At 41.3% G+C, this 19,700-nt stretch overlaps 1 protein-coding gene across 1 annotated transcript; it reads left to right on the top strand.

Annotated features, from left to right (window-relative positions):
• Positions 1 to 12,389: 12,389 nt before the first annotated feature.
• LOC124690244 lies at positions 12,390 to 13,968 on the top strand. The gene is made up of 5 exons (XM_047223655.1): positions 12,390 to 12,512; positions 12,901 to 13,074; positions 13,171 to 13,224; positions 13,297 to 13,425; positions 13,615 to 13,968. Exons 1-5 carry the CDS (start codon positions 12,396 to 12,398, stop codon positions 13,966 to 13,968), a joined length of 828 nt encoding a protein of 275 aa, XP_047079611.1. The 5' UTR covers positions 12,390 to 12,395.
• Positions 13,969 to 19,700: the final 5,732 nt, after the last annotated feature.

Genomic DNA, 19,700 nt, shown 5'->3' with positions numbered 1-19,700 from the left:
GGCTATTCACATGGCTTTTTCATCAATTCACATGTGGTCTTACCTTCTTCCTACGGATCAGCGGGAGCCTGTGGATATTGAGTGTAATCGTCTGATGACGGTTGTATAGGCTATCTTCAGGCCGGCCAGGGTGGTTGGCTGCATGGTAAACATCTACAAGATGCATAGAGGAGTTTTGTTTATCTTGTTTCGTTAGTTGAATTTTTAATCCACTAATCCATGAGTTGTAAAACCTAATACTTGATGTCTGGTATTGGATTCTATCCAATAAAGCAAAGCCAGACTCGATCAAGGCTTCCATTTCAATAAAAAAAAGTGAACAAAGTGCATGTTGAAAATGAGCAAGCCATGTTCCACATGTTACTAGGCTTGATGAGAGAAGTAATTTTTCTTACTCCCTCCGCCCTTGAATACAAGGACACTATCAAAAATACATTTTTCATCTATACAAGGCCACTAACACCAATCGAGAAAAGTCCGTCTCAGTTTACTAGTCTTTCCCGTATTCTTAGGTCGCCAATTTAACCTATAAAATTTAAATTATATAATGCAAAAATTATGTCATTAGAGCATCTAAATTTTCTAATGATATAAATTTTATAACATATAACTAATGCTAACTTGATCAAATTTGCGACCTAAGGGTACGCGCACACCTAATAAATTGTGAGAGAGGGAGTAATTATTTTTTACCTCGTAGGATGGTGCTCATTAATGCGAACATTGTGTGCATCCATAGAGAAGTAGCCACCATATGCAATACTATATATTCCCTCTCTCACAGTTTATTAGGCGTGCGGGTACCTCCGATCACAAATTTAATCAAGTTATCATTAGTTATATGTTATAAAAATTATATCATTAGAAAGTTTAGATGTTCTATTTTCTAATGATATAATTTTTGCATTATATAATTTAAATTATATAGGTCAAATTGGCGACCTAGAAATACGGGAAGACTAGTAAACTGAGACGGAAGGAGTACTACTTAGCCCAAAACATTAAACTATTTTCACATAAATAACCGTGCTTTTTATCACTTGAATTTGTTTTCTCGGTATCTCACATATGGGTTTCTGGCTTTGTATATTAAAGTATAATAGAAAAGGTGGCACACTATTTTGCATTTTTTTTTTGCGAGACGGCACACTATTTGCTAACAAACTTTAATGCAAAATGTCCACTTGTTTATGGGCGGAAGGAGTGAGGTGTATTGATAAAATTGATTCGGCCCTCGGAAACTCGAAAGGACCAAAGTACGATCCAAGTACTTTCGTCATGCTACACTTTGGTGAATGAAAACTTTTGTACTACTCCTAGTAGTCCAATATCTAAGTCGAAGCTAAGATGCTAATTACTGCTAGCTAGCTGTCGGAGCAAAATAAGCCTTTATTTGTGCAATCTGAAACCGACATGGCATATTGAAAATGGAGGGTCAAAGGTCGCTCTTCAAAATGGAAATTTTCAATAGTCAACTTTCTTCATTTATTTTCTTTCTGGAACAAGGCTGTTATCTATGATACATCTAAAAATATATCATACATTGTCATCCTCTAAGTGGACTCCTGCGTTTCTAAACACCAAAAAGTCAATTGTTTCTAAATTTGACCATCTATATAAATAAAAATCAACGACTGTAATAGTGAATAATAAATACATTATGAAGATAGATCTTATGCTGGATCTATTAATATTCGTTTGGCATTGTAAAACTAGTATTGTATATTTTTGTTAGCCTAGCAAAGCTAAGAGTGTAATTAAACTCCTAGTTGTCGGACCAATATAGTTTCAAATTCGTGCAATCTGAAACCGCCGTGTCATATTGAAAACGGAGGGTCAAAGGTCACTGTTGATAATGGAAAATTCTAATAGTTAACTTGACGGCTCTGACTAAGGTAACTCGAGAAGCACAAAATCTAGGCAGAAGACCAGACCAATGCATACATCCGCCAGCTTCTCCGGAAGCTAGCCCAAGGAAGAGCTCTCTCTCTCTCTCTCTCTCTCTCTCCCTCTCCCTCTCTCTCTCCCTCTCCCTCTCTCCCTCTCTCCCCCTCTTCCACTCCCTCTCCCTCTCTCTCTCTCTCTGGAGCACGCAATAAAGAGGAGGGAGAGAAAAGGAACGCAGCCACGCGGTGCAAGCATCATCGTATCGTCATTGGGACAAGACATGAGAGGACTTCACCTCACATCACTCGCAGTTAGGTACGGGAAAGCATTCCCCATACCGGGAGGGGGAGCCTAAGCATGCCACGACCTGCAGAGTACGACCACACTACCAAGTTGTGGGGTGCTTTACCAGGACTCGTGGGTCTCGGTTTGGTAGAGATGTGGCCTCCTGTGCTACATGAGTGAGAGCACCTCTCAGTAGCATAAATATGCCCCTCTACTAGAGGCCAAAAAGAGCAAGCGAACACTCAATCCAAGCAACCAAGAAACACCACCAAGCTCTAGTTGAACAAGTTTGATCACATCCATCTCTCGCACTTGAGAAGACACTTTTTTCATGTTCACCTTTCATAGCTTAGTTCCTTAGTTTCTACCCATAAAGGAGGAACAAGCACCAAGAGATTTCCCACCAGAAGCTGACACCTGGCTACTCATACTCACCAACACCTCACACACACATCAATACAAAACCACCATCGGGAAGTAGGGTTGTTACTGATCGCGCAACACGTTGGCCTTACGAGGCCGTCAAGCCTCTCTCCACCGGCATCTGCATCTCAGTGTGATCGTGGATGAGGGGGGCCACGATAACCATGAGCCCCAAAGAGGCATCTGGCTCGTATTCCGACGAGTTGTTGAGGACGTCTTTCACGAAAAATTCGATCGACTCCCTGATGTTCATCTAACGAGGGCAGCAATTATGGGTCAATGGCCTGACTATTTCAAGCAAATGGGTAAAAATGGTCTGGGATTTCTTATCAGGAAATTGGCCGAACATGTCGTGGGCGTCGTGACCAGTGGCCGCTTCCGAGCGAGATGGCGGCGGTGCTACAGTGAGGTCTGCAAGGACACTTGACGCCGCCACCAAAAAATATCCTCCAACGATGTGAGGAGCGAAGAAAAATGTACCGGCAACGGCGAGCGGCGGGACAAACAGCGGCCAAGCTCTAGGGTTGGAACGGGAAGGGGAAGGAAATGAATTGACGAGGTGTCTCCGTGGCAGGCGGACCCGGGGTCGTGCAGAAATATGTTGCCACAAACATAGCAATCATTTTGAGTCAGACCTCTAGATTAATATTTTACCCTAATTCTAACCGACCGGACAAAAACAAATACTTCTGGTATGTTTACATCGGGTCGCTGGATATGGGCTCAGTAAGAACCACTCCAACTCCTGGTTTGAAAATTAATTTTCATGAGAGTGAAATCTTTTGTTTTGGTAATGCAAAAGAAATGGAACATCAATATAAATAAATTTTTGGATGCGAGTCTGGATCTCTACCTATTAGGTATCTTGGAATACCTATTCATCATAGGAAACTGCGTAACTCTGAATGGAATCCTGTAGAGAGTCGCTTTGATGCTAAGCTAGGATGTTGGCGTAGCATTACTCTCTTACGGTGATCGGTTAGTGTTAATCAATTCAGTGTTCACAAGTTTACCAATGTTTATGATTTTCTTTCTTGAAATTCCAGTTGGCGTGAGAAAACGTTTGGATTTCTTCCGATCAAGTTTCTTCTGGCAAACGGATGATACTAAGAAAAAGTATAGATTAAAAAATAGAATACGGTTTGTAGACCAAAGGACCAAGGGGGCTTAGGAATCGAGGTGTTAGAAGTGAAAAATAAATTTTTGCTTAGTAAATGGTTGTTTAAAATTCTCACTAGCGAGGGAATGTGGCAACAATTGTTGCATAATAAATATTTGAAGAATCAAACACTTGCTCAAGTGGAAATTAAGCTTAAAGATTCCCCCTTTTGGAAGGGCCTCATGCATGTTAAAGATGATTTTTTCCGTAGGGGTTCTTTTAAAATTGGGGACGGATCTTCGGTTCGTTTTTGGGAGGATATTTGGCTATGTGACACTTCCTTAGCACAACAATACCCATCCTTACATAATATAGTGTGGCGGAAAAATGTTTTGGTAGCCAATATGTTGGCACAAACTCCGCTAAATATTAGTTTTACAAGGACCTTTAATGAGTATAAATGGAATCAATGGATTCATTTATGCCAACGGCTAATGACAGTGCAATTGTCTAGTAACCCTGATAAGTTTGTTTGGAAACTTACTGACTCGAGAATTTTCACGGTTAAATCTATGTACCTTGACTTAATGAATGGTCATACTAGGTTTTTACGTAAATACTTGTGGAAGTTGAAAATTCCTCTCAAAATTAAAAAAAAAATCATGTAGTTCCTTAATAACAAAGTGTTGCTCACCAAAGATAATTTAGCCAAACGTAACTGGAATGGGTGTCAAAAGTGTTGTTTTTGTGACTCTTTAGAAACTGTACAACACTTATTTATTTCATGTCCTTTTGCTAAAATCGTTTGGCGTATGATTTATTTAACCTATAATATACCCCCGCCTGCTAATATTACTAATAATGTTTGGTAACTGGCTTAACGGGGTAGAAAAGAATGATAAAGCTAGGATACAGATGAGTATATCAGCTTTATGTTGGTCCATGTGGATAAGTAGAAATGATTGTATTTTTAACAAATAAAAGGGAACTAATTTCTTGCAGGTTATCCGATGAGCGGTGCATTCGATACAACAATGGACATACCTTTTCCCGGTGGATCAGCGGGAGCTTATGGTTACTAGATGCAACCGTCTACTAACGGTTGCACACAGTGTCGGAGCCAGGATGTTAGCCCTATGTAGTCAGTTTATAGTTGTGTAGTCAAATACATGTATTTATATGATTTTTTCGTAATTTTCTGCATGATTTGTGCCTATGTAAGTGGAAACCTGTGTAGTCATATGACTACACAGCCATAGTGTGGCTCCGCCACTGGTTACACATAACTTCTTTTTCCAAGCTACTGGGTGGCGTCATATTAGTATTGCAAAATGGATAGCTATATGTTGCTTTTCATCTTTAGATGGTTAATACATGTCTCAACCTTATCTGATTCATAATTGTAAAATCTTGAATTTTTAAAACGCTGAAATAAATGAAAAAGGCTATATGCATCAACTGAAGACTCCATGACCAGATCGCGAAGCCAGCTAGCCAGGGTGCAGGACACAGGTGTCCTCGATATCGATAGTGTACATCATCGCAGCAAAGCTAAGCATCTCTAGCATACTGTCTGTTCGAACGGCAACTTCGCATCTTGGTCGTCGCGCGAGCTGGTTCTACCGTTGTTAGTTGACAATCCCTGGTCGAACGAGCATCAGGTGCGCTCTGACAAATCGAGTCAACTATAGCTAAACAAACGATCTTGGAGCAGCTGGAGCAGCTGCCACTGACCTAATAGCCAACCACTTCAACCTATAGATAATCCCCATTGGCCGTCCATTGGAGCGATACGCGGCATCAGCAAGAAGAAACGATCTCCTCTCACGTCTTAAAAATGGGTTCAGTTGGGTGGCTGTGCAATGGTGGCGCGACAACACTTAGTTTGTCTGCGGCCGATTCCTCGGAGCCGTACGTACGTTCACCGTACCAGCCGACGAAACCCAAACCCAAAAGAAGGTGATAGCTTAGCTTAGCTTAGCTGCAGATCGTGCCTTCATGGTGGAGAACGACGTGTATAAACAGGAGGATTTACTTGCTTTGTCTTAGATAAAGAACCACAAGAGCCCCAAAAAGTCAAGAACTGATCCCAAATTGATAAAAAGAAGTGTGCTCGGGAGAAGACAACCGGCAAATGGCTCGCGTCATGGCGAAGCTAGCTCGATTGTGGCAATCCTAGTCATCACTTGGGCCCGATGATAGAAAGGTTTAGTTTATGTTAAGGGAAGCTGTGATCCATCCACCATGAATTTACAAGCTGTGCATTAGTATGTCATTCCGATGGTGCTGTGGCTTAACCAAGTTGGATTAAAACTGACGATCGCAATGCGTGCAGGCGTAAGGATCCATTGTCAGTTTTTGATTACTCCAAAGGAGTAAGTGGGTTAGTACGTATACTGCTTCATAAAATTGTTTGTGGCCCTCGGAACCTCGAAAGGACCCGGTACGATCAAACTATCAAAGTACTTTCATCATCCTACACTTGTGAATGAAAATTTCTACTCCTATATAATATCCATCCTCAAGGACGGAGCCAGGATTTAGGTATAGAGGGGGTGGCACAATAATGGTGCCAAAAAAAATCGCCTCCAAAAACTATCTTAGAATTTTATATCCATATATGGCTTTTAATTTTTTCGAAAATAATTTCAAGGGTGTATAGCATAGCTACCTGTGGTGAACAAATTCATATAAGCACCATGTTCGGATATATGGCATGAAATTATTTGCCACAAAATATTTTCTGTGAAAAGTTTAAGATATACTAATGCATCAATCATTGCTGACTAATATAGTGGTTGTTAAATCATCATTGTTGGGCCAGCAGTCATATTGGGAGCTACGAATGCGTGCACATACAAAATCAAATGGGATTAATTGATTACTACTATTGCTTAAGGCTGGTCATAGTGGTAAGTATCATGTAGTAGTATCATGCATATGATATTTGTGTATGATATTATCTCTATAGTGCGTAGTATCATAGCTATGATATATTTATTGTTTTTTAAAATCTCAATAAAAAATTATGTACAAGATTTGTTTGGCATTAAATTTTCTCGTGATATGCGCTATGATACAGTATTCACCTATGTTATTCTAATCTCCTTTCTCCTCCTCAATTAGCTGCCACATTATTATTTTTGTGGGACCAATTTGTATGATACTAGCTATGATACTAGCACTATGGCTAGCCTAAGGAGTAATGATCAATGCTGCCGGAGTGCATACCTAGAAAGAATGGAATCCAGGTCATGCTCATTCCTTCCAACCATCGATTCCTAGTCACCGACGATTGACGAAGCCATCGGAGATCCGAGCATTTGGCAATTCTTACTACGCACCTGCACATGCCCTATATTGGTGAAGTCGGGCGACAAAAATGGATCGACACTTCGATTGGAATTGAGAAGGGTAATCGGTGACTCGGTATAGCGCTGCACTGGAGATGTCGGCGAGCGGTGGAACTGCACAGCGAGCGGCAGCAGTGGCAAGCGCTCTACGGCCCTAAGCAGCGAGACGAGAAGACAGAGACGGCTGGCAAGCACGCATCTCGATCCATTGATCGTGGGAAGAAGGCATTCACTTTTTTTTACAGAAGGGAAGAAGGCATTCCCGATCAGGACTCAGGACCATCCACAATGGCCTAAACTCATGTGCATGGGCTGCTTGGTGTTTGGGCTTCTGGCATCCGTGTGCGATAGACTATCTAATCAATAATGGGCTAATCAAGCAATTACTACCGGCCATTAGCACATTTATATACTTAGTTTATGAAAAAAGTCTATTTTTCGTTCTTCAACTTTTACACAAATTTACTTTTGATTCCAAATGTTTCATTTGGTCTAAAAGAGATCCTAAACTTTACCAACTTGTTCAAATGTCTGGTTCTGCCGATATTTTTTTAAAAAAATACGAAACATAACCAACCAGTATGAAAACCATGGTGAACATACCCAACCTTTCGCCAAAATAAATTGTACCGAGCCTGTTTCAGCCAAAATAAATCCCTAATCTTCTGGCTTGAGTAGGTCGCCACAATTTATCTATCTACTTGACATCAGCATTCGTCGCTCGTCTGACATCCCAATTATCCACTGCGATGTTCACCACTAGATCAAGCTAGATGTAACGAAATGCACAACAATCTTTCAACTACCTTTGTGGTTGAAAATGGAGATGATGTTCGCCTGTCGGTCTGCAATTGTGATGAACAAAGCAGTTCAACCTCTCACTCCCTTTCTGCCCTCACATGCGCCCAGTGGGCGCGTCCGGCCGAGCGATATGCAGAGGATAATGATGACCCTACTAGGGCTGCTGCTGCCCTTTACGTGAGAATCGCTGAGCGGCAGAAAGACGAAGCTGCATGGCAGGTTAGTTACCATCCTCTTTTTCTTGCTCACGCGTGAGTGGGATTCAAGGTTCTTGTCTAGGACTAGTCTTGTTCTGGTCTGATTTTTGTTCTTTCTTCAACCTTGGTTTTCATCTACGAAAGAAAATCAGAAGAACAAGACATGTGAACGGGATGGCAAAGTTTAGGGTCTAGTTTGTACCAAATAAAACATTTAGGACGAAAACCAACACAACATACTTATTGAAAAGGGTTAATTAGATATATGCTACTCCAATTCATGTCTATTTGAAAAATGCCACTCCAATTCTTCTATACGTTTAAAAAATGTCGCTCTAGTGATTTGGTCTCGTTTTTGGTAGAAAAACGGGCACTGTATTTTCTCCCAGACGAAACTACCCCTAGGCCCACATCCTTATCCCATCTACATCCAAGCCCATCGCCGCTTGTCTTTCCCCTGTTTGTCGCCATAGGTCTGAGCTTTGACAACCTTCCTTCCCGCAGCAGTTCAGCAAAAAAAAAATGACAACAAAGGAGTGAATGTACTGTTGAATTATATACCAAGTAAATTCAAGCTTATTAGTACTATATTTACAAACTGAATTAAGTGAGAGAATTTGGCATGACCTTGGTGCAAATACAACTAATTTGCAGCAGATTACAAGTGACAATATTCTGCATAATAGTAGATGAAACAAAATGGTCTTTCTTGGTTCGTAAAGTTGGATTGAGTACAACATCACTAGTAGACGGTGTAAGAACCTGCTTCTCGTTCTTCCCTACAGGTTTTTTCAAGCACCATGAGTTTGCTTGTTGTTTCCCTTTTCTTCAGCTGACTTCTTGACCGACGTCTTCTTGTTAACCAGCATCTTCTTCTTCTTGGTCGGTGCCTTCTTCTTCACCGGCGTCTTCTTCTTCGCTGGCATCTTCTGTCTGCAAATATTTTTAGAGCATGTGTGAGAACTAAGAACATTGTGTTCATATAAAAGAATGAATATTAGTATGATACCTTTTATAACTTGCTATAGGTTCATCATATTCTATATTTATCTCCTCGGCTGCATTAGCATCTCAAATGTGAAAAGGTTTAGAAACATTAACCCAGTAGACATAAACAAAGTTAGGCAAGTAGAATTGTACCTTTTAGTTGGAGTGTGCTCTTGTGCTGCTTCAGCGAGTAGCTTCAAAGAAGCTTCATGTGTGTGCTCCTCTATTGGTGTTTCAACAATAATTTCCGGAAGAAATTTGCAAGTTTTCTGAAAGTGGTCCTTACGACCACATTTTTTTGCATTTCACCACTTGCCTGCCTGGGTCTTCAAGGAAAGCTCTAATTCTTTGAACCCTAGGTCTCCCTGCTGGTCTTTTCTCTTGTATAGGTGGGTTAACTGGGAAGTCAAGATCGACTAGCTCCCATTGTGTCTTATCAGCCCCAGCATAAGCAGCCCTAAACTTGCCACACTATAATAATCATCAATAAATCTCTCGATCCTGGCGCCCCTCATTGAACAAATGAACGTTAATGCATGGATTAAAAGGATTTTCAGGCTGTTGTGTTTGGTTAGTTGTAGGCTGGTGTGCAGGCTGAGTTTTCGTATCTGGAATGCTTTTAGTGCCAATAACCACTCGGTCACCACCAGACACAACACTAATAGGAACAAACTCTACACGATTTTCAGCACAATTGGATGCAATAGATCCAGTTACATCAATCAATATCATAGTAAGTGGCACATTCAGCTCAGCTGCATACATCTCAAACAACAAAGAGGGCTACTGGTCATATAATAGTTGGACTTCTTGGCCCAAGACTTTTTCATAATACACCAATTGATTGTTGCCAATGTTTAATTATATAGCTGATGTGTTAGAGCACCAATGCTAAACTTATCTATGTCTACCGGTCCATACCATATTCATTCCCATCACATAGCTCTTCCTACCATCAACACTTGTGCAGAAAAATGCCCCCACAACAAATTTTAAATCAAAAGAATTGCTCCCAGTCCCACCGCACCTACCATAATCCAATGGGTACTCAAATCAATTAGAGAAGAACTAAGAACTAAACACACAGTCCATGAGTAGATACAACTTGAGAAAGATCTGCGAACTCTTACTTCGATTGCGGTGGCGAGGATGACATTGTTGTTCTATGAAGCGGCTCAGGCCTTGGGGATGCGTTGCTCAAGACTCCTTCAAATCCATTATCGTCGCCACCATGGAGCAGGCACTGAGATGGAGGGGCAGAGGTGTGCTATGTGGGGGATGGGGAGAGGAGGGGCGGCGGCTGTGGCATGTGCGTCGTTGGCGCATGGGAGTTGTGAGGCGCGCCGCACCCGAGGAGAGGGTGATGTAGCGGTGGCGCCCTGCCTAGGGTTCCCGTGGAGCAAAAGAGAGGAACGGGAGTGAGAGTGCAGATGATGAGCTCGACTGCTGTGTTGGTTTAGTCACGTGTAGGACCAGGGGCAAATTTGTCCAATCGAAAATATAGTACACAATTTCTGACAAAAAACGAGGCCAAATCACTAGAGTGACATTTTTCAACAAACAGAAGGATTGGAGTGACATATTTCGAAGTTTGAGAATTAGAGTGGCAGTTTTCGAATAGCCATGAATGTGGCATATATCTAATAAACCTTATTGAAAATAGAGGGTCAAAGGCCACTCTTGAAAATGGAAAATTTTAATAGTAGTCAATTTTCTTCATCGAATTAATCTCTAAATAGAAGTTATCTATGATGCATCTAAAAATTTATTGATGTAGCCACCCCGGAAGTATACCATTCTAGAGCTGTGAATGAACATGCAGCGTAGAAATTCAGCCAAAAAAGTCAATTATTTCTAAATCCGACCAACTATATAGAAAACAATTCAACGACTACTATAGTGAATATATGAAAATATTTCTTTTTATTATGTTGTCATTGTAAATCTATTGGTATTCATCTAACATTGTACATATTTGTATTTTGTTGTCATCCAAATTTATATAAACGCTAACTTATAATGAGCAAAGCGAGACCCATCTATGAAGGTTTATACTTATATTCTCTTTAAGCCACTATTAAAAATTATATTTTCATATATACAAGGCCACTAACACTGATTGAAAAAAAAATAGAATTCTACCATGTAAGATTGCTTATACCAACTAACTAGACCATAAATTGCGCGCATTGCTGCGCCCGTCCTTCTCTGAGGGATGAGTGATAGAAATGGTAGGAAAATTTGGACAGTAGACACATTTTATAAAAATCTGAATAACTGGAATTAGCATGCCTTAATACATGTGATGTCACAAAGGAAAAAATTTAGAACGGTCTATCCTTTAAAAGTCTAGCATCTTGTACTCTTCCACACAATTCAACTCTAGGAAAACAGTGTAGAATGCCAAAGGCCAGCATAAATATACCACTAACAACGATGTTCACAAGAAATTCAACTCTTGCATCAAGTTAAGAGTTTCCTCAAGTTTGTACAGACTAAATTACTAAATTATATATTCTAAAGCCAACTGAGATCATATTATAAAACCAGCCGATCTAGTAGTACACTGGCTTGCTGAAGCATGTGATCATCTGTATCTAAGGAGGGCATTATATCCTCAATTTCTAGAGAAGGCATCAACTAACTGGCAAAGAACATGTGTATCCTCTAGAGTCTCGACTTAACCCATGTTCCCGTGTAGTTATCATGCAACAATTAGTCTGGATCATATAAGTAAGTTCTATACTGTAAGCAAGGTGAAAAAAAAGGTTACTGTGAAGATGTGGATGACATTGGCATAATTGCAGATGAGAGGAACAATGTGGAAAGTAGTAAAGGCTGCTCATAGTGGGGAGTAACTTAGACTAGTAACATATGTCATGTTACTAGTCTAGGTTACTACATTCATAGTGGGTAGTAACTTATATGTGGTGTCATGCAATGTGTCATTTATTATGTTGTAGACTCATTTTGCCTTGGGGTGTGTGATGTTATGGTAACATAGCTAGTTACCACCTCACTCTCTTTCTTCATTTATTCGCATGCCATGTCACCAAAATGTCTTGAGATGTGTGATGTTACTACCTATGTTACTCCCACTATGAGCAGTCTTACGCCAACGGAGGAGTTTGAGAAAACAATAGTTATCCGTGGCCAAAAATAAAAGAGCAAGATATCTTTGATTGCCGTCAATACTTCTACAGTATTTTACAATAAATTCCGATCTGGGACATAAATTGGCCCAGATATCTTTGATTGCCGTCATAATGCTGCCTCTTTTCTTACCATAATCATGTACATCAAGCCTATTTAAGCGCAAGCTCTGAACGTCTACCAAATCACCCGTCGGGGAGGAGTACGAATATGGCTCCGGTGATTTCTCTTCTTCTTCTTGTGTTGTTCTGTTGTCGGGGAGCAAACGGCCGTCAGCAGAACACAACAGCCGTGAGCTTGCTCGCTCCAGATGAGGAAGTCAGCTGCGTGAGTTTACTCGCCAACTTTTGGACCTTTTGATGATAACCTTAATATTGCTTTATATTATATCTATAATAATGTTTCCTAGAGGTGGCTGAAATCCTGTGTAATTCGTATGGAAGGACCAAGTATATATATATATATGATTTTTTGGAGGATTTAAATTTTAGCATATGATCTTCCCGTTGATATAGAAAAAAGTCGTTTACCCTGCATACAAAATTTCTGATCGAGTTCTGTAGGGCATACACGAATAACAGTTTGTTGTGTTCTTTTGGTTAATCTGGTTTTATTATCCCCGTTTAATTATGTAGGAGCAGTAGGATTGTTCTCTCGACTGAAGAAAGAGATATATGATGGCATGCCTTTTAACTGTTTTCTGTTTGTTGCGCAGTATGCCCTATATAATTCATACACCAGGGGTAGTAATCATTACGGGGTGATTGCAACAATGGACGTCTACGGCTTTTCTATAACCCAGGATCAAGACAGCGGGGCTGCGATCTGGGTCGGTAATCCTGGCGATGGTGCGCCAACCTCAGGGAACTTCATTCTCGTCGGGTGGCATGTAAGCGATCTCTTGTTCCCGAATTCTCCACCCCTTCTTGAATCATTGTGTTGCCGCATATTTGGCTTATTTTGTGTCCGTGCTTCCCAAATGCAGGTGAAACCGCGGCTCTACGGCGACTCGAACACGCACTTGTTTGTCTATTGGACGGTATGTATAACCGACGACGCATGATTGCGCACCTCAATCAGTTAATTAACATGCAATCTAAAACATGCCCAGAAGGACGGATTCCAGAAGACTGGTTGTTACAACACGGTATGCATTGGTTTCCAACCGGAGGCAGCCGCATCTATCTCTGCTGGTGACATTATCACACCAAGCAAGAGCATCACAATCAAAGTTTTTCAGGTATATATATATAGAGAGAGAGAGGCTGGGAGCCCCCATTTATCTAAAAATATATATATAGAGAGAGATATAGAAGTCAACAGTTTATGTGTGTGTATATTTATTTCACTAGATGGGTTATGTACATGATTAAAAATTCTATATAAAGTAATTGATATATAATACAATCAACTTTGGTGGTCATGGCAGAATAAAGATACTGGAGATTGGTGGGTGTACTGCGGATCCAATGGCTCTGCTACTGCAGTTGGGCATTTCCCCAAGTGGTTATTTACTGGTCTGGCAAATTCTACTGCTGATTTTTCTTTTGGTGGCTACGTGAGTAATGAAAAAACAGCAAAGACGCCTCCAATGGGCAGCGGAAGCTCTCAGCCAGGACAGGCCGCGTCATTCAGCGGCCTTCAGTACGTTCTCCAGGATGGCACTGTGTCACCAATCACCGGAGATTTAGTTAGTCGTACCGATAAGAAAAGTTGTTATCCCGTCACGCCTATTGTGGACGGCAAGTTCTACTATGGCGGTCCGGGTGGCTGCACTGTTTAATCGCTGTGAGCTACTACCTCCGGTCGGTTTTAATCGACGCCGGAGTGTGCCTTTTTATACGCTAGCTATGTGTAGCTCCGCGTCGATCTTTTCCGTCCGGAGGGAGTAATAGTGTTCAGTTTCAGAATATATATCATGTAGCAGTGCTAAGAATAATAAAAGTTATATGGCACTCCCTGTTCCAAATTAATATATTTGAGCACTCTTCTATGTGATAATGTTCAAAAAAATCGGCCGATTAGACGTTTAATCCCCCGTTTAATCTGTACTCGGGGTGCGACCGTGTCGAATAGGTCGAATCAGAAGCTTTAATCGCTGGGACGGTTTAATCGCTTGGCAGACCGATTACACGGGAATCTACAGATTAACTGGTCCGGCTCAATTGAGAAAATTGGCCGATGCCCCGACCCAGCCGCCTCCCGCACACCTTCCCCGACCTCGAAATTTAGGGTTGGGCGCTGCCCACGCTCGCGTTTCTCCACCACCACACCGCCGATTCAGCCCGGCGCCACTCCAATGTTTGCTTCAGGCGGGCACATCCCGGGGTTGCTCGCCGGCCTGTGGGACTCCTCGTAGCCATCCCCATTCCCCAGGGTCCGGAGCCTAGGCGGTACCACCTTCACGTCGTCCAGGCGCACGAGGGGCACGAGACCGGGCGACCTCGATGCACCAGCTGCTCTCCTTTGCCTTCCTTCTCGGTTGATCCAAGTGCGCTCCGGCGTCAGAGGACCTTGTCTACCTGTCGGCTGCTCTAGGAACTCCTCCCAACTCCACGGTTCAAGCCTATTGAATAATCCAACCCACCCCACTGAATGATGTTCATCGTATTCCTCTCTTTATCTGGTTGTTGAACTAGTAGATGGCTGTTTATGTTCTCTGTAGATGGCTGCTGCCAATTTTGTTTTTGTTTGGTGTTGTAAAGTGTTGAACACAACATGCTTTGTATATTCTGTATTGCAAAAATGGGCACAAATTCAACACAAAACATCATGGTGTTTTTGTATGTTGTTCTATATTTATGGTGTGCAATATTGGCTGCCACGATGATGTTATATATTTATTTGTGGGCTTGGTCACTTAATATTTACTACGGTGATTCTATTCTCTATATATCTATGAACCTGATTATTTAATTGTTACTGCTCTATATATATGTCTGCCTCGTTATAGACACATATGTGCAGCCATGATGCGTCTCTATTTTTATTTGTTGTTGTTTGGCACTTCCGCATATTGCTTTCACTTGTATGGCTGCGTAGTTAAAAAACATGTACTGATTGTTTCCATTTGTAGCTTTGTCAGGTTCACCTTAAGCATTCAAGTCAATACTTCTTTCAAATACTGCTTTTATGCTCTTTGGAATTATTACTTGTTTAATATCACAAAATTTACTGCTAGGGAAACTGCAATTTTGTTAAAACCTCACCGATTAGCAGTCGACCGATTAAATCAGTTAATAGGCCGATTTCCGATTAATCCTTAAACTTGAGCCGACCGAGCAGTTAACGATTACCGATTTCTTGAACATTGAGATAAATACACATCCCAGGTGTATTCTCCAAAAAAAAAAATTGAGCACTTCAATCTCTGCAACATGTGTTTTCAATACGTTGTAGCACAACATTAGGTTGTCGTCTCATTCGCCAATAATAACTAATAGTGGGGATATTCGCTTTAGGACGTAGGTGTAGATGCACCCATTGTTTAAAAACTATTTTAAAATGTCCAGAAATTCAGAAAAAAATCTAGATGTACGTCTAGACACACGGAAAATTACGCAACAAAATGACATTTTTGTGACCCGTGGAAAAAGTCAATTTTCGGTTCACCAAAAAATATTTCCACAGAACATTTTCAAATGTACGCACATATCTTTTTTGCAGATTTTTTTGACATTTTAAAATGCATTCCAAATGTATTTTGCATAATGGGTGCATCTACCCGCGTGTGAATAGTGGCACTTTTAATGAAACTAGATGATACCCCGCGCTTTGCTGCGGGACTATGTAGCGCAGAAATGGAAATGCTTAAGTAAAAAAAAAACTTAAATCTTAAGAAAAACGTGTACCACAAATATATGGCACACTATACATCAGGTTTATAGATTACACCATCCATGAACATCCAAAATATGGAAGGATCGTCTATATAGACAACTACTTATTATGAAGTGAACCCTAGTTAGAAAATTTAACTTTAACAAAAATTATCTACTTGCAGCCAGATTGTCCTCTTTAGTTAACAACCATAGAAACATAATATGCATAGGAATCGTAGGTAGGTATAATCTATTCTCAAGAGTGGATCCAAATCCCGGCGAAACAACGGTTAATATCAATGCATGATGGGTCAAACGTCAGATGCCATCGTGTGTCTTGACTTTGCTAAGGCTGCATCAGCCGGCTGGCTCTAACAGTATCTATTTCCCACTCTTCCTAAAAGCTAAAAATACAATGAAAAAAACCTCATTTTATCAGGCCAGATGTGAAACACCTGCTAAATATGATGGGAAATGTGATAAGAATTAATATTGATGCAAGCAACAATTAAAAATGAACATTCAAACTATATTATAGACAGCAGGAAAAGTACAATGTTTAAAAAGCTGATCTAAGATTATCAATATACGTAAATTCAGCAACATGAAAGATATTTTTTCGCCAATGCAATTAAATTAGACAAAACAGCAGAGGACAAAGCATGCTATGATTCATGATCAAGGACAAACAAAAAAAGATCTAGAATTGCAAACTTGTAAAATAGAATTTTGCAATTAAAAATGGTACGACCTGCATATGTTCTTTTGTACTTTTCGTGCCATTGCTTGGTACTCTTAGTATCAACGTCAAGGCACATAGATGAACATTTGAGAAAATGTACAACTCCAATAATTGAAAAAGCCCATGAGAAAATGTGGGCTGGAATAAATGTGCAAGAGGAAAAAAATCTCGTCACAAACCATGAGAAAGAGAATTACCTGGGTGGATATATTTGGGCGAGATTGCGACCAAGTATAACATTGGGCATGTAGGAGCATTCTGACGGAGTGAATTATCTGCTCTTGGACACTGTAGATCATCTTCAATCCTCTGGAACATCTAATAAGACTGTAAGTGTAGATTTTGCATGCTAAAATCATCCAAACGTCACTCCGATCCTCTCGATGAATCGATGTCTCACCTTCCCACTTCCATAGTTCTGAATTCTGATGCTGATAGCCGTGACTGCATAAAAAAGCCAGACGACAGCCAACGATAAGGGTTCAATCATAGGATAACTACCCTTGGCGATAGCAGAGTTTGCAAGCAATTATTTTTATTGTAGGCCACATACACGCATAGCTGAATAGTCGGTAATTGACCTTGATCCTCTCACCTCACTCCTCACAACCATGGTCGGCCGCCATCAGTGGAGTAAGCGAATATCAAGAAGTAACTCAAACGATGGAATTAATGGGCATGATGTGCTGCCGGTGGCGAGATGTCTGAAATTGAGAACTTGAATAAAAATAAACTTGGGATCAGAGGGGGCGCCTATTACTTGAAAAAAAAGTACAACATCCGGAAGAGAACAAGTTCTGAATATTTATCTGAAGGAGCAATCTACTTATTCAAAAGAGGACGTTGTCTTCCATGCAAACAAATACATAGATGGTAGTACAATTGATGTTGGAAATAATAGGGCATGGAATGTTACATTATCAAGATACTGGTTTCCTCTCAGTTTCACCATCGTGTGTCGATATGCAATCGGAAAGAAACTGATGCAACAATTCTGTAAAGAAATCGCTGAAGGGACCAACACGAATTGGAGAAACCAAACCAACAATCAGATCGCCTAGTTGATGTGCAACCGGAAAAGATGCAGAGAGAGGAATAACGTGAGGGCCTCCATTCTTGGTCAGTCACCACCGCCATGGTAGTATGGTACCTAGGTCCGAGCGCGTGGTCGCCCTGACAGCCTAGCGCCCTTCTTTTGTATCCCTCGAACGATGGCGGTGGGAATAAAAAGTGACGAGCGGATGGATCTTTGTGAGAGAGCAGGTGGCGCAGGCGTTACTGGTGGCTACCGTGGGCGTGGGAGGTGGGAAGAGGAAGCGATGGGTCTGGCTGTCGAAGGAGAAGGATTAAATCCTAGAAGGGGAATCGATTGGGTCTGAAATCTGGAAAGTTATGAACACCCACTGCATGCATGGTATGACTTGGACGCAAGATGGCTGTTGTGGTGGGCCTGCTGAGGTGGCATAGATGCATGTGCAGAGAAATAGGTTAGTGGTGATCAACTATTTAGATAGTATAGATAACCATATATATCATTAGAAAAATAGTTTAAAGACATTACACATATGGTCACCACTGAAGATAAACATGCTTGTCAAGCAAACTTGCACAAAGAATCCCACTAGAAGTAAAATTAAAATTTCACTCACGGAGAAACTTGTGGTTCGCCGAACTATCGTCCACCATAATCTTCCGCCGCCACCAAGGAAGAACCGAAAAAACAGGCGATCTGGGAGAGCACATTCGCGTACAAGGATGCTTTTCGAGCCGATGAACCGGAACGTCGCAAGAGACGAGACCGAGACTTTGTGGCATGTCGGGCGGGGATCTTCCCCGTGGTCACTGATGCGTGTGGTTGGCACGTCCGTTGGGAACCCCAAGAGGAAGGTGTGATGCGCACAGCGGCAAGTTTCCCTCAGTAAGAAACCAAGGTTTAATCGGACCAGTAGGAGTCAAGAAGCACGTTGAAGGTTGATGGCGGCGAGATGTAGTGCGGCGCAACACCAGGGATTCCGGCGCCAACGTGGAACCTGCACAACACAACCAATGTACTTTGCCCCAACGAAACAGTGAGGTTGTCAATCTCACCGGCTTGCTGTAACAAAGGATTAACCGTATTGTGTGGAAGATGATTGTTTGCAGAAAACAGTAGAACAAGTATTGCAGTAGGTTGTATTTCAGTAAAGAGAATTGGACCGGGGTCCACAGTTCACTAGAGGTGTCTCTCCCATAAGACGAACAGCATGTTGGGTGAACAAATTACAGTTGGGCAATTGACAAATAAAGAGAGCATGACCATGCACATACATATCATGATGAGTATAGTGAGATTTAATTGGGCATTACGACAAAGTACATAGACCGCCATCCAGCATGCATCTATGCCTAAAAAGTCCACCTTCAGGTTATCATCCGAACCCCCTCCAGTATTAAGTTGCTAATAACAGACAATTGCATTAAGTATTGCGCGTAATGTAACTAGTGACTACATCCTTGAACATAGCACTAATGTTTTATCCCTAGTGGCAACAGCACATACATAACCTTAGAGGTTCTTGTCACCCCTCCAGATTCACGGAGACATGAACCCACTATCGAGCATAAATACTCCCTCTTGAAGTTACTAGCATCAACTTGGCCAGAGCATCTACTAATAACGGAGAGCATGCAAGATCATAAACAACACATAGATATAACTTTGATAATCAACATAACAAGTATTCTCTATTCATCGGATCCCAACAAACGCAACATATAGAATTACGGATAGATGATCTTGATCATGTTAGGCAGCTCACAAGATCCGACAATGATAGCACAATGGGGAGAAGACAACCATCTAGCTACTGCTATGGACCCATAGTCCAGGGGTAGACTACTCACACATCACACCGGAGGCGACCATGGCGGCGTAGAGTCCTCCGGGAGATGATTCCCCTCTCCGGCAGGGTG

The sequence above is a fragment of the Lolium rigidum genome, chromosome 2 (assembly GCF_022539505.1).
Source record: "Lolium rigidum isolate FL_2022 chromosome 2, APGP_CSIRO_Lrig_0.1, whole genome shotgun sequence".
NCBI classification, from domain to species: domain Eukaryota; kingdom Viridiplantae; phylum Streptophyta; class Magnoliopsida; order Poales; family Poaceae; genus Lolium; species Lolium rigidum.
This window is presented reverse-complemented; position numbering and strand designations above follow the sequence as displayed.

What these genes read in the sequence shown, in the direction of transcription:
- LOC124690244 (XM_047223655.1), top strand. Translation starts at nt 12,396, where the DNA reads ATGGCTCCGGTGATTTCTCTTCTTCTTCTTGTGTTGTTCTGTTGTCGG. An exon ending in CAGATGAGGAAGTCAGCTGC is followed by an intron (nt 12,513 to 12,900) that starts GTGAGTTTACTC and finishes TTTGTTGCGCAG; the next exon opens with TATGCCCTATATAATTCATA. An exon ending in ACTTGTTTGTCTATTGGACG is followed by an intron (nt 13,225 to 13,296) that starts GTATGTATAACC and finishes AAACATGCCCAG; the next exon opens with AAGGACGGATTCCAGAAGAC.